This window comes from Somniosus microcephalus, chromosome 33, assembly GCF_052327205.1.
Source record: "Somniosus microcephalus isolate GS21.2 chromosome 33, FLI_Smic_1.0, whole genome shotgun sequence".
Classification (NCBI taxonomy): Eukaryota; Metazoa; Chordata; class Chondrichthyes; order Squaliformes; family Somniosidae; genus Somniosus; species Somniosus microcephalus.
In genome coordinates, this window is record NC_141019.1 from 2,274,560 (window position 1) to 2,288,915 (window position 14,356).

At 50.5% G+C, this 14,356-nt stretch overlaps 1 protein-coding gene across 2 annotated transcripts in view; it reads left to right on the forward strand.

The window, feature by feature from the left end:
* LOC147096929 (uncharacterized) overlaps positions 1-14,356 on the forward strand; it is a 41,523-nt gene that overhangs the window by 19,741 nt on the left and 7,426 nt on the right. The window contains exon 1 of one of the 2 annotated variants that reach the window (XM_085972581.1): positions 8,872-11,103. The exons of the other annotated variant lie outside the window; for it this stretch is intronic. Within the exon in view, the coding sequence (XP_085828707.1) occupies positions 9,814-11,103 (1,290 nt within the window). The 5' untranslated portion in view covers positions 8,872-9,813. Of the gene's footprint in view, positions 1-8,871; positions 11,104-14,356 lie in introns of those variants that run through there. 2 annotated transcript variants of the gene reach the window in all.

Below are 14,356 nucleotides of genomic sequence, written 5' to 3' on the forward strand. Positions count from 1 at the left end.
CACCTCGTTTGCCATAAAGAAATGGCTCAGTATTTCAATATACTCCTCCCAAGACTGCGACTTGCTGTCAAAAGGTGCCACGGAGCCTACCGTTCCTGCCATCCTTGGAGTCCGGTCACTTCAGCCAAAAAATCAAACTCCGTTTCGACTCCCGCGGCCTAGCCTCGTGCTTTTCCGACTAGTTTGCTAACCAACCCGAGCACCTCTTCCGAATACTCCAAAACTCTTCCGTCCTTTATTCTCGTCGCCATATGTGGTATCTTGAGGTGGCCATAGATGGAGACAGACACAGGTTAACTCCTTTAATGATATGAAATTCCTCAAGCAGATTACCCCTCAATCTACTAAACTCAAGGAAATACAAGCCTAATCTATGCAACCGGTCCTCACAATTTAAGAATTTTAGCCTCGGTATCAGTCTTGTGACTCAGAGCTACATAATCTCCAAGAACAATTCCATGGGTAGAATACTGAGTACTGAGGGAGCGCTGCACTGTCAGTGGGGCAGTACTGAGGGAGCGCCGCACTGTCGGAGGGGCAGTACTGAGGGAGCGCCGCACTGTCGGAGGGGCAGTACTGAGGGAGCGCCGCACTGTCGGAGGGGCAGTACTGAGGAGTGCTGCAGTGTAGGAGGAGCAGGACTAATGGAGCGCTACACTATCGGATGATCAGTACCTCAAAAGACCGGCACTGTCGCACTGGCAGTACTGAGGGAGCGCTGCAGTGTCGGAAGATCACTATTGAGGGAGTGCTGTACTGCCAGAGGGGGCAGTACTGAGGGAGTGCTGTAATGTCGAAGGAGCAGTACTGAGGAAGCGCCGCAATGTCTGAGGGGCAGTACTGACGGAGTGCCGCACTGGCGGAGGGGCGGTACTGAGGGAGTGCTGCACTGTCGGAGGGGCAGTACTGAGGGAGCGCCGCACTGTCAGAGGGGCGGTACTGAGGGAGCGCAGCAATGTCGGATGGTCAGTACTGAGGAAACGCATCAATGTCGGAGGGGCAGTACTGACGGAGTGCCGCACTGTCGGAGGGGTGGTACTGAGGGAGTGCTGCACTGTTGGAGGGGCAGTACTGAGGAGTGCTGCAGTGTAGGAGGGGCAGTACTGAGGGAGCGCTACAGTATCGGATGAACAGTACCTCAAAAACCCGGCACTGTTGGACTGGCAGTATTGAGGGAGTGCTGTACTGCCAGAGGGGCAGTATTGATGGAGTGCTGTAATGTCGAAGGAGCAGTACTGAGGGAGTGCTGTACTGCCAGAGGGGCAGTACTGAGGGAGTGCTGTACTGCTAGAGGGGCAGTATTGAGTGAGTGCTGTACTGCCAGAGGGGCAGTATTGAGGGAGTGCTGTGCTGCCAGAGGGGCAGTAATCAAAGATTGCTGCACTGTTGGAGGGTCCGTGTTTCAGATGACGCTCCTTCAGCACTGCCCCTCCGACAGCGCAGCACTCCCTCGGTACTGCCCCTCTGACAGTGCAGCACTCCCTCAGTACTGCCCCTTAGACAGCGCAGCGCTCCCTCAGTACTGCCCCTCCGACAGTGTGGCGCTCCATCAGTACTGCCCCTCCGACCGTGTGGCGCTCCTTCAGTACTGACCCTCCGACAGTGCGACGCTCCATCAGTACTGCCCCTCCGACAGTGCGGCGCTCCATCAGTACTGCCCCTCTGACAGTGTGGCGCTACCTCAGTATTGACCCTCCAACAGCGCAGCACTCCTTCGGTACCGATCCTCTGACAGCGCAGCGCGCCCTCAGTACTGCCCCTCCGACAGTGTGGCGCTCACGCAGTACTGCCCCTCCGACAGTGTGCTGCTCCTTCAGTACTGACCCTCCGACAGTGCGGCGCTCCATCAGGACTGCCCCTCCGACAGTGCAGCACTCCCTCGGTACTGAACCTCTGACAGTGCAGCGCTCCCTCGGTGCTGACCCTCTGTCAGAGCTGCACTCCCTCAGTACTGACACTCTGACAGTGCAGCGCTCCCTCGGTACTGCCCCTCTGAAAGTGTGCCACTCCCTCAGTACTACCCCCCCACAGTGCAGCGCTACCTCAGTACTGCCCCTCCGACAGTGCAGCGCTCCCTCGGTACTGCCCCTCAGAGTGCGGCGCTCCCTCAGTACTACCCCTCCCACAGTGCGGCGCTCCCTCAGTACTGACCCTCTGACAGTGCAGCTCTCCCTCGGTAGGTAGTGCAGGGGTCTCCTGTGGACATCCCCCTCTCAAACAGATACACCACTTTGAGGACTGTTGCGGGGGATGGCTTATCAGAGGAAGGCAGCAGCAGCCAACTTCCTGGCACCAGGGGTGGCTCTGCTGCACTGGACGGGAGGAAAAAGAGGGGTAGAGCTATAGTAATAGGGGATTCTATTGTAAGGGGAATAGATAGGCGTTTCTGCGGCCACAAACGAGACTCCAAACGAGGGGAACAAAGAAATGGCAGACCAATTAAATACATACTTTGGTTCTGTCTTCACAAAGGAGGACACAAATAACCTCCCAGAGATGTCAGGGAACATAGGGTCAGATGAAAGGGTGGAACTGAAAGAAATCAGTATTTGTAGGGAAATGGTGTTAGGGAAATTGATGGCATTGAAGGCCGATTAATCCCCAGGGCCTGATAATCTACATCCTAGGGTACTTAAGGAAGTGGCCCTCGAAATAGTAGATGCTTTGCTGATCATCTTCCAGCATTCGATGGAATCTGGAACAGTACCAATGGATTGGAGGGTAGCTAATGTTACCCCACTATTCAAAAAAGGTGGTAGAGAGAAAACGGGCAATTACAGACCGGTAAGCCTGACATCGATAGTGGGGAAAATGCTAGAGTCCATTATAAAAGATGTAATATGATGGAAAACAGTGACAGGATCGGACAAAGCCAACATGGATTCACAAAAGGTAAATCATGCTTGGCTAATCTGCTGGAATTTTTGGAGTATGTAACTGGTAAAATAGATAAGGGAGAACCAGTGGATGTGGTGTATTTGGACTTTCAGAAAGTTTTCGATAAGGTCCCGCATAAGAGATTAGCGTGTAAAGTTAAGGCACATGGGATTGGGGGCAAGGTATTGACTTGGATAGAGAACTGGCTGGCAGACAGGAAGCAAAGAGTTGGAATAAATGAGCCTTTTTCCGAGTGGCAGGCAGTGACTAGTGGGGTACCGCAGGGATCGGTCCTAGGACCCCAGCTATTCACAATATATATTAATGATCTAGACAAGGGAACTAGATGTGATATCTCCAAATTTGCAGATGACACAAAGCTGGGTGGGCGTGTGTGCTGTGAGGAGGATGCCGTGAAACTCCAGGATGATTTGGACAGGTTGGGTGATTGGGCAAAAGCATGGCAGATGCAATATAACGTGGCTAAATGTGAGGATATCCACTTTGGTGGCAAAAACAGGAGGGCAGATTATTATCTGAATGGCAATAGATTGGGAGAAGGGGACGTGCAAAGAGGCCTGGGTGTTCTTGTGCACCAGTCGCTGAAGGTAAGCATGCAGGTGCAGCAGGCGGTTAAGAAGGCAAATGGTATGTTGGCCTTCGTAGCGAGAGGGTTTGAGTACAGGAACAAGGATGTCTTGCTGCAGTTGTACAGGGCCTTGGTGAGACCACATCGTGAGTATGTTTGCAGTTTTGGTCGCCTTATCTGAGGAAGGACGTTCTTGCCATGAAGGGAGTGCAGCGAAGATTCACCAGACTGATACGTGGGATGGCAGGAATGATGTATGCGGAGAGATTGGGTCAATTAGGCTTATATTCGCTAGAGTTTAGAAGAATTAGAGGGGATCTCATTCAAACTTATAAAATTCTGACAGGACTGGACAGACTAGATGCAGGAAGGATGTTCCCGATAGTCAGGGAGTCCAGAACCAGGGGTCACAGTCTAAGGATAAGGGGTAGGCCATTTAGGACAGAAATGAGGAGGAATTTCTTCACCCAGAGAGTGGTGAACCGGTGGAATTCTCTACCACAGAAGGCAGTAGAGGCGAATACATTAAATATATTCAAGAAGGAGTTGGATGTATTTCTTAAGGCTAAAGGGATCAAGGAGTATGGGGAGAAATCAGGGACTGGGTACTTAATTTGGATGATCGGCCATGATCGCATTGAATGGCGGAGCAGGCTCGCTGTACCGAATGGCCTACTCCTGCTCCTATCTTCTATGTTTCTCTGGTACTGACCCTCTGACAGTGCAGCGCTCCCTCGGTACTGACACTCTGACAGAGCTGCACTCCCTCAGTACTGCCCCTCCGACAGTGCAGCGCTCCCTCAGTACCAACCCTCCGACAGTGCAGCGCTCCCGCGATAGCTAGTGCAGGGTTCCACTGTGGACATCCCCCTCTCAAACAGATACACCACTTTGAGTACCATTGCGGGGGGGATGGCTTATCAGAGGAAGGCAGCAGCAGCCAACTTCCTGGCATCAGGGGTGGCTCTGCTGCACAGGACGGGAGGAAAAAGAGGGGTAGAGCTATAGTAATAGGGGATTCTGTTGTAAGGGGAATAGATGGGCGTTTCTGCGGCCGCAAACGAGACTCCAGGGTGGTGTGTTGCCTCCCTGGTGCAAGGGTCAAGGATGTCTCGGAGCGGCTGCAGAACACCTTGGAAGGGGAGGGTGAACAGCCAGTTGTCATGGTGCATATAGGTACCAACGATATAGGTAAAAAGTGGGATGAGGTCCTAAAAGCGGAATATAGGGAGTTAGGAGTTAAATTGAAAAATAGGACCTCAAAGGTAGTAATCTCAGGATTGCTACCAGTGCCACGTGCTAGTCAGAGTAGAAATAGAAGGATATTTCAGATGAATACTGTAATGTATGTACCTTTAAGGGGGAGAACTACTTTTTACAGCTCCTGTATCCTGTAGTACCGGCAGTGACCACACCTGTATATAAACCCTGAGTAGTGATCTGTACAGTCAGTTGCAGTTTGAAACCTCATTCAGTAAACACCTGTTGATCGTTCCCTGCAGTCTGTTGTCTGATTATTGAAGGACACAACATTAAGATACACGGATATAACAAATACGTGGCTAGAGGAATGGTGCCAGGGGAAAGGATTCGAATTCCTGGGACATTGGAACCGGTTCTGGGGGAGGTGGGACCAGTTCAAACCGGACGGTTTGCACCTGGGCAGGGCTGGAACCAATGTCCTAGGGGGAGTGTTTGCTAGTGCTGTGGGGGAGGGTTTAAACTAAAATGGCAGGGGGTTGGGAACCTGAGCAGGGAGACAGAGGAAAGGGAAACAAGGATAAAAGCAAAAGATAGGAAGGAGAAAAACAAAAGTGGCAATCAGAGAAATCAATGGTTTAAATCAAACATGGCCAAACTAAATAATTCTTATAGGTCTAAGAGCGTTAAAAAAACAAGGCTGAAGGCTTTGTGTCTTAATGCAAGGAGCATTCATAATAAGGTGGATGAATTAGCTGTGCAAATAGAGGTAAACAAATATGATTTGATTGGGATTATGGAAACATGGCTCCAGGGTGGCCAAGGCTGGGAACTCAACATCCAGGGGTATTCAATATTCAGGAAAGATAGGCAAAAAGGAAAGGGAGGTGGGGTAGCATTGATGGTTAAAGAAGGGATTAACACAATTGTAAGGAAGGATATTAGCTCTGATGATGTGGAATCTGTATGGGTAGAACTGAGAAATACCAAGGGGCAGAAAACGTTAGTGGGAGTGGCATCTAGACCTCCAAACAGTAATGCGGAGGTTGGGGATGACATTAAAATGGAAATTAGAGAAGCGTGCAATAAGGGCACAGCAGTCGTCATGGGAGACTTTAATCTACATATAGATTGGGCTAACCAAATTAGTAACAATAATGTGGGGGAGGAATTCCTGGGTGTTTAAGGGATGGCTTCCTGGACCAATATGTCGAGGAACCAACCAGAGATCAGGCCATCTTAGACTGGGTATTATGTAATGAGAAAGGATTAATTAGCAATCTTGTTGTACGAGGCCCCTTGGGTCGGAGCAATCATAATATGATCGAATTCTGCATTAAGATGGAGAATGATGTAGTTGACTCAGACTAGGGTCCTAAATTTAAATAAAGGAAACTATGATGTTCTGAGGCGGGGAACTCTAGCGGCAGCGGGGCTATAAAAGGCTCCAGAGACCCAGGTAAGGCCTCAGAGCATCAGCGGGAAACTCGAGCGGCAGAGCAGGGCTATAAAATGCTCCAGAGACCCAGGTAAGGCCTCAGAGCGTCGGCGGGAAACTCGAGCGGCAGAGCGGGGCTATAAAAGGCCCCAGAGACCAGGTAGGTTTACCAGTCTCCGAATTCGGAGGGAAGGAGAGAGGTAAAAAGTAATCCAAGTGTGACGTCACCAGAAAGCAGGTAAGTGATTGGTTGGTAAGTATTTCTCTCGTTTTAAACTGAAACTCTTTGGTTTATAGTTTCTAAGGTGTGATATTCATCATCATCTAAAATCGGGGCAGAGGGTATTTAAAAATAATATTAATAAATTTAATTAATTACATAGAATGGGAGAGCAGGTGCTGTGTTGCTGCTGCAATATGTGGGAGCTGGTGGACACCATTGATGCTCACGGTGATCACATTTGCAGTAAGTGTTGGCTGCTCGAGGAATTCCGGCTCCGTGTTGAAGAGCTGGAGTCCGAGCTTCAAACAGAGACACATCAGGGAGGGGGAGAGTTACCTGGACTCTGTGTATCACGAGGTAGTCACACCAATTAGATTAATTAATTCAGATGTAGTCCGTGGCCAGGGACAGGATGGTGTGGCTAGAAGTGAGGCAGGTACGGGGATCCAGGAGGTAGTGTTGGAGGAGCCGTAGCCTTTGCTCTTGTCCAACAGGTTTGAGGCTTTTAATCCCTGTGAGGATGGGAAGGGGGACTGCGGGGAGGATGAGCAACCTGGCCACAGCACCGTGGAGCAGGGGGCCATTCAAGTGGGGGGAGTTAAAAGAAATGTTGTAGTGGTAGGGGATAGTATCGTTAGGGGGATAGATAGGGTTCTTTGCAGCTGAGAGCGAGAGTCCCAAAGGCTGTGTTGCCTGCCCGGTGCCAGAGTTAAGGACATCTCCTCTGGGCTGGAGAGAAACTTGGAGTGGGAGGGGGAGGATCCAGTTGTCGTGGTCCATGTTGGTACCAACGACATAGATAGGCCAAGGAAAGAGGTTCTGCTGAGGGAGTTTGAGCAGCTAGGGGCCAAATTAAGAAGCAGAACCACAAGGGTAATAATCTCTGGATTACTACCTGAGCCACGTGCAAATTTGGCTAGGGTAAATAAAATCAGAGAGTTAAATGTGTGGCTCAAAGACTGGTGTGGGAGAAATGGGTTTTGCTTCTTGGGACACTGGCACCAGTACTGGGACAGGAGAGAGCTGTTCCGTTGGGACGGACTTCACTTGACCAGTGCTGGGACTAGAATCCTGGTGAATCGAATAACTAGGGCTGTAGAAAGGGCTTTAAACTAATTAGTGGGGGGGGAGGTTTTAAGAGAGCGAAAAATAAAAATGACAGAGGAGAAGGCAATAGAGCAAGGTAGCAGTGGGGGAATTAAAAACCAGAGCGTGTCAGGAAGGGACAGAATGTATTATGATAAAGGTAAAGTAGTAAAAGGTGTAAAAGCAGGAATAAATTGTCAGAAAACATATTTGAAAACTCTTTATCTGAATGCACGCAGCATTGGTAACAAAATAGATGAGTTGACGGTACAAATAACTACACATGGGTATGATCTGGTGGCCATTACGGAAACATGGCTGCAAGATAATTATGAATGGGAACTAAACATACAAGGGTATTTGACAATTAGGAAGGACAGACAGGAAGGAAAGGGAGGTGGGGTTGCTATGTTAATCAAGGATGGAATCACTGCAATAGTCAGAAATGATATTGGGTCAAAGGATCAGGATAGTGAAACAGTTTGGGTGGAAATAAGGAATAATAAGGGGAAAAAGTCACGAGTGGGCGTAGTCTATAGGCTTCCTAACAGTTGCAACTCTGTTGGTCGGAGTATAAATCAGGAAATAGTTGGGGCTTGTGATAAGGGAACAGCTATAATCATGGGAGATTTTAACTTTCATATTGACTGGACTAATCAAATTGGGCATGGCAGCATTGAGGAAGAGTTCATAGAGTGTATTAGGGACGGGTTCCTTGAGCAGTATGTAACTGAACCAAACAGGGGGCAGGCAATCTTAGATCTGGTCCTGTTTAATGAGACAGGATTAATAAAAAATGTCCTAGTAAAGGATCCCCTTGGAATGAGTGACCATAATATGGTTGAATTCCAAATTCAGTTTGAGGGTGAGAGAGTTGGATCTCAAACCAGCGTACTAAGCTTAAATAAAGGAGACTATGAAGGTATGAGAGTAGAATTGACTAAAGTGGACTGGGAAAACAGATTAAAGTGTAAGACGGTACAAGAGCAGTGATGTACATTCAAGGAGATATTTCACATCTTTCAAGATAAATATATTCCACTGAGGAAAAAGGGGAGTAAAAGAAAAGACAGCCATCCGTGGCTAAGTAAAGTAATAAAGGATAGTATCCGACTGAAAACAAGGGCATATAAAGTAGCCAAATCTAGTGGGAGGATAGAAGATTGGGAAGCATTTAAAAGCCAGCAAACAATAACTAAAAGATTAATTAAGGGAAGATAGATTATGAAAGTAAACTAGCAAAAAATATAAAAACAGATAGCAAGAGTTTCTACAGCTATATAAAAAGAAAAAGGGTGGCTAAAGTGAACGTTGGTCCCTTAGAGGATGAGACCGGGAAACTAGTGGTGGGGAACATGGAGATGGCAAAGACGCTGAACAAATATTTTGTATCAGTCTTTACAGTAGAGGACACTAAAAATATCCCAACACTGGACAAACAGGGGGCAATGGGGGGGGGGGAGGAGCTAAACACGATTAAAATCACTAAGGAGATGGTACTCGGTAAAATAATGGGACTTAAGGCGGATAAATCCCCTGGACCTGATGGCCTACATCCTAGGGTCTTGAGAGAAGTGGCGGTAGGGATTGTGGATGCATTGATGATTATTTTCCAAAACTCCCTGGACTCAGGAAAGGTCCCGGCAGATTGGAAAATTGCTAATGTAACACCCTATTTAAGAAGGGAAGTAGACAGAAAGCTGGAAACTATAGACCAGTTAGCTTAACATCTGTGGTGGGCAAAATGTTGGAGTCCATTATTAAGGAAACAGTAACGGAGCATTTGGATAAACATAATTTAATAGGACAGAGTCAGCATGGTTTTATGAAGGGGAAGTCATGTTTGACAAATTTGCTCGAATTCTTTGAGGACGTAACATACAGGGTGGATAAAGGGGAACCAGTGGATGTAGTGTATTTGGACTTCCAAAAGGCATTTGACAAGGTTCCACACAAAAGATTACTGATCAAGATAAAAAATCACGGGATTGGGGGTAATATATTGGCATGGGTGGAAGATTGGCTATCTAACAGAAAACAGAGAGTTGGGATAAATGGTTCGTTCTCGGGCTGGCAATCAGTAACTAGTGGTGTTCCGCAGGGGTCAGTGCTGGGACCCCAACTCTTTACAATCTATATTAACGATTTGGAGGAAGGGACTGAGTGCAACATATCCAAGTTTGCCGACGATACAAAGATGGGAGGGAAAGCAGTGAGTGAGGAGGACATAAAAAACCTGCAAAAGGACATAGACAGGCTAAGTGAGTGGGCAGAGATTTGGCAGATGCAATATAATATTGGAAAGTGTGAGGTGTGGTAAACCTATAGTTACTATCTTAACTCGTTGCTTTTCATGGACTGAATTGATAGGTATATCAATTTTATTGGCTAAATTTTGAAATGATTGGATCGGAGCAGCCAAACGACCAGCCAAACGGCCAGCTACAACAGCCACAGCAGCCGGCCTGGCTGCGAGCCCTCCGACCGCCGTACCTGGATCTAAACCCACAGGCAGCGAACTCAGACCTCGACTTCGAACACTGGCTGAGCTGTTTCGAATCCTACCTGGGAGAATCCGGCGTGCCTCCGGGATCCAAACTAAGAGTTCTGACCGCCCAGGTGAGCCCCAAAGTATTTGCATTCATCCGGGACCGTGCTACATACGAGGACACCCTCAACCTGCTGAAAGAGCAGTACCGGAGCCCAGTAAACTCAATGTACGCCAGGCATCTCCTAAGATCCCGCTCGCAACAGCCAGGAGAGTCGGTTGATGATTTCTTACGGGCGCTACAAATACTCGGCAGGGACTGTGACTTTAAAGCCGTAACAGCTGCAGAACATACCGATGGAAATATCCGCGATGCCTTCGTGAAAGGCCTTCGGTCAGACTACTCACGGCAAAGACTGCTGGAATCAAAGGACCTCGACCTGAAAACAGCTGCTATCCTCGCTCGCTCCTTGGAAGTGGCCCATCGGGACCTCGAGGCGTACTCCAGGTACAGTGCTGCGCGACCCTGGGACTCGGACCCAACTCCGGCCGCAATACCCCTCGCACCGCCGCCCCTGGGACCTACCACAGCGTCGATGTCCCAGAATCGATCGGGACCGCCACCCCCGGGACCGGCTGCGGCAGCAGAGCCCCGCGATCGGGCCGCCTGCTGCTTCTTCTGTGGCCAAGCGAAACACCCGAGGGCGCGCTGCCCTGCAAAGAACGCGACCTGCTCCGACTGCCAAAAGAAAGGCCACTTCGCGAAGGCCTGCAGGGGGAAAGCCACTGATGCCAGCAGTGCCTCATGCGAGTTGTGGGGGCGGCCATCTTTAATCAAGGCAACAGATGCCAGCATCGCCTCGTGTGAGTCGTGGGGGTGGCCATCTTTGATCAAGGCCACCGACGCCAGCAGTGCCTCATGTGAGTTGTGGGGGCGGCCATCTTCTCCGCCATTTTGTTCAACTTCGTGGGCGCCGCCATTTTGTTCACCGCACTCGACCACCACCTTGTCTCCAGACCCGACCACCGCCCCGCTTGCAGACTACAGCAGCTCGCTCAGCCATACACTGGCCTCCGTCACGCTTGACCAAGCCCTCCCGCATCATCTGTCCAAGTCTATGATGGACATCGGAGTAAACGGCCACGCCACGACCTGCCTGTTCGACAGCGGAAGCACGGAGAGTTTTATTCACCCAGACACGGTGAGCTACTACTCCCTCACTGTCCGGCCAATGCGCCAGCGGATCTCGATGGCGTCGAAGTCACATTCAACTGACGCCAGCGGCTACTGTGTGGTGACCCTGTCGGTTAGGGGCACGGAATATAAAAACTTTAAACTTCTCGTCCTGCCCCAGCTCTGCGCTGCCGTCCTACTAGGGCTGGATTTCCAATGCCACCTCCAAAGTGTCACCCTGGCATACGGTGGACCCCTCCCCCCACTCACAGTCTACAACCAGCAGGTTTTAAACCGCCCGCCGCATACCACCTGCGGCCTCTCCACTCTCAAAGTCCCGCCCCCCTCCTTGTTCGCTAACCTCACCCGCGACTGTAAACCCGTCGCTACCAAGAGCAGGCGGTACAGCGCCGGGGACAGAGCTTTTATTAGCTCCGAGGTGCAGCGACTCCTGAAGGAGGGCATCATCGAGAGGAGCAACAGCCCCTGGCGTGCCCAGGTCGTAGTCGTTAAGACCGGTGATAAACACTGCCTAGTCATCGACTACAGCCAAACCATAAACCGGTACACCCAGCTGGACGCATACCCACTTCCCCGCATATCTGATATGGTCAATCAGATTGCACAGTACCGGGTATTCTCTACCATCGACCTTAAGTCTGCCTATCACCAACTCCCTATCCACCCTGAGGACCGCCAGTATACCGCCTTCGAGGCGAATGGCCGCCTCTACCACTTCCTTAGGGTTCCCTTCGGCGTCACCAACGGGGTTTCGGTCTTCCAAAGGGAGATGGACCGGATGGTTGGCCAGAACGCGCTGCATGCCACGTTCCCTTATCTAGATAACGTCACCATCTGCGGCCGCGACCAGCAGGACCATGATGTTAATCTGGAGAAATTCCTCCGTACGGCCCAACGGCTGAACCTCACCTACAATAAGGAGAAATGTGTGTTTAACACCCCGCGCCTTGCCATCCTCGGCTGCGTAGTAGAGAACGGAGTCATCGGCCCCGACCCCGAAAGAATGCGCCCCCTCATGGAGCTTCCCCTTCCCCTCTGTCAAAAGGCACTGAAGAGAACCCTGGGGCTCTTCGCTTACTATGCCCAATGGGTGCCCAATTATGCGGACAAAGCCAGACCCCTCATGAAGTCCACCTCCTTCCCCCTGACAGCAGAAGCATGCGCAGCCTTCTCCCTCATAAAAGGAGACATTGCTAAGGCCACAATGCACGCGGTGGATGAGTCTATCCCTTTCCAAGTGGAGAGCGATGCATCCGACTTCGCCCTAGCTGCAACCCTTAACCAGGCGGGGAGACCTGTGGCCTTCTTCTCAAGGGCCCTCCAGGGCCCTGAGATCCGACACTCTTCTGTCGAGAAGGAGGCCCAGGCGATCATGGAGGCAGTACGACGCTGGAGGCATTACCTGGCAGGCAAACGATTTACCCTCCTCACCGACCAGCGTTCGGTCGCTTTTATGTTTAATAACAAGCTGAGGGGCAAAATCAAGAACGACAAGATCTTGAGGTGGAGAATTGAGCTCTCCACCTACGATTACGATATCTTGTACCGGCCTGGTAAACTGAACGAACCCCCAGATGCTCTATCACGAAGTACATGCGCCAACGCGCAAGTTGATAGACTGCAGACCCTCCACAACGACCTCTGCCACCCCGGGGTCACCAGACTTTACCACTTCATTAAGGCCCGCAACCTGCCCTGCTCCATCGAGGAGGTCAGGACCATGACCAGGAACTGCCAAACCTGTGCCGAATGCAAACCGCATTTCTATAGGCATGATCAAGGCCACCCGCCCCTTCGAGCACTTGAGCATCGATTTTAAGGGGCCCCTCCCGTCCTCTGACCGTAATGTGTACTTCCTCAACATTATTGACGAGTACTCCCGTTTCCCCTTTGCCTTCCCCTGCCCAGACATGACCAGTACCACGGTCATCAAATGCCTGAACGACCTCTTCGCCTTGTTCGGGTTCCCGAACTATATACATAGCGACTGGGGCTCATCCTTCATGAGCAAGGAACTTCGCCAGTTCCTGCTCGCGAGAGGTATTGCTGCGAGCAGGACCACCAGCTACAACCCCCGAGGGAACGGCCAGGTGGAAAGAGAAAACGCGACAGTTTGGAAGGCCGTCCTCTTAGCCCTAAAGTCTAAGGGCCTCCCAACCTCTCGCTGGCAGGAAGTCCTCCCGGCAGCACTCCATTCCATCCGGTCACTGCTTTGCACTGCCATTAACGCCACCCCCCATGAATAAATGTTTGTTTTCCCCAGGAAGTCGACTACGGGAACCTCGCTACCAACATGGCTGACTTCTCCGGGGCCCGTCTTGCTGCGGAAGCACGTGAGGGCCCATAAAATGGACCCCCTGGTCGAGAGGGTGGACCTCCTGCACGCCAACCCCCAGTATGCCTATGTGGCATATCCAGACGGGCGGGAGGACACTGTCTCCTTGCGAGACCTCGCACCCTCGGGCACCCCTGAGATACCACCGTTACCCCCCACCACTCCCACAAATCCAGCTCCTGTAGACGACATGCCGGAACCCCAGGAGCCTTCGTCGACCACGCAGACACCAGCATTACCATCGGATACTGCACCACCGCCGCCACTGCTGCGCCGATCAGAAAGGCTTACGAGGCCTCCTGAGAGACTGACATACACGAACTGGTAGTACACTTCACCCCGCCGGACTCAATTTAATAAAAGGGGTGAATGTGGTAAACCTATAGTTGCTATCTTAACTCGTCGCTTTTCATGGACTGAATTGATAGGTATATCATGAGGTTATGCACTTTGGCAGAAAAAATCAAAGAGCAAGTTATTATCTAAATGGAGAGAAACTGCAAAGTGCTACAGTACAAAGGGATCTGGGGGTCCTGGTGCATGAAACACAAAAAGTTAGTATGCAGGTGCAGCAGGTGATCAGGAAGGCCAATGGAATCTTGGCTTTTATTGCAAGGGGGATGGAGTATAAAAACAGGGAAGTCTTGCTGCAGTTATACAGGGTACTGGTGAGGCCACACCTGGAATACTGCGTGCAGTTTTGGTTTCCATATTTAAGAAAAGATATACTTGCTCTCGAGGCGGTTCAGAGAAGGTTCACTCGGTTGATTCCGGAGATGAGGGGGTTGACGTATGAGGAAAGGTTGAATAGGTTGGGACTCTACTCATTGGAGTTCAGAAGAATGAGAGGCGATCTTATCGAAACATTTAAGATTGTGAGGGGGCTTGATCGGGTGGATGCGGTGAGGATGTTTCCACTGATGGG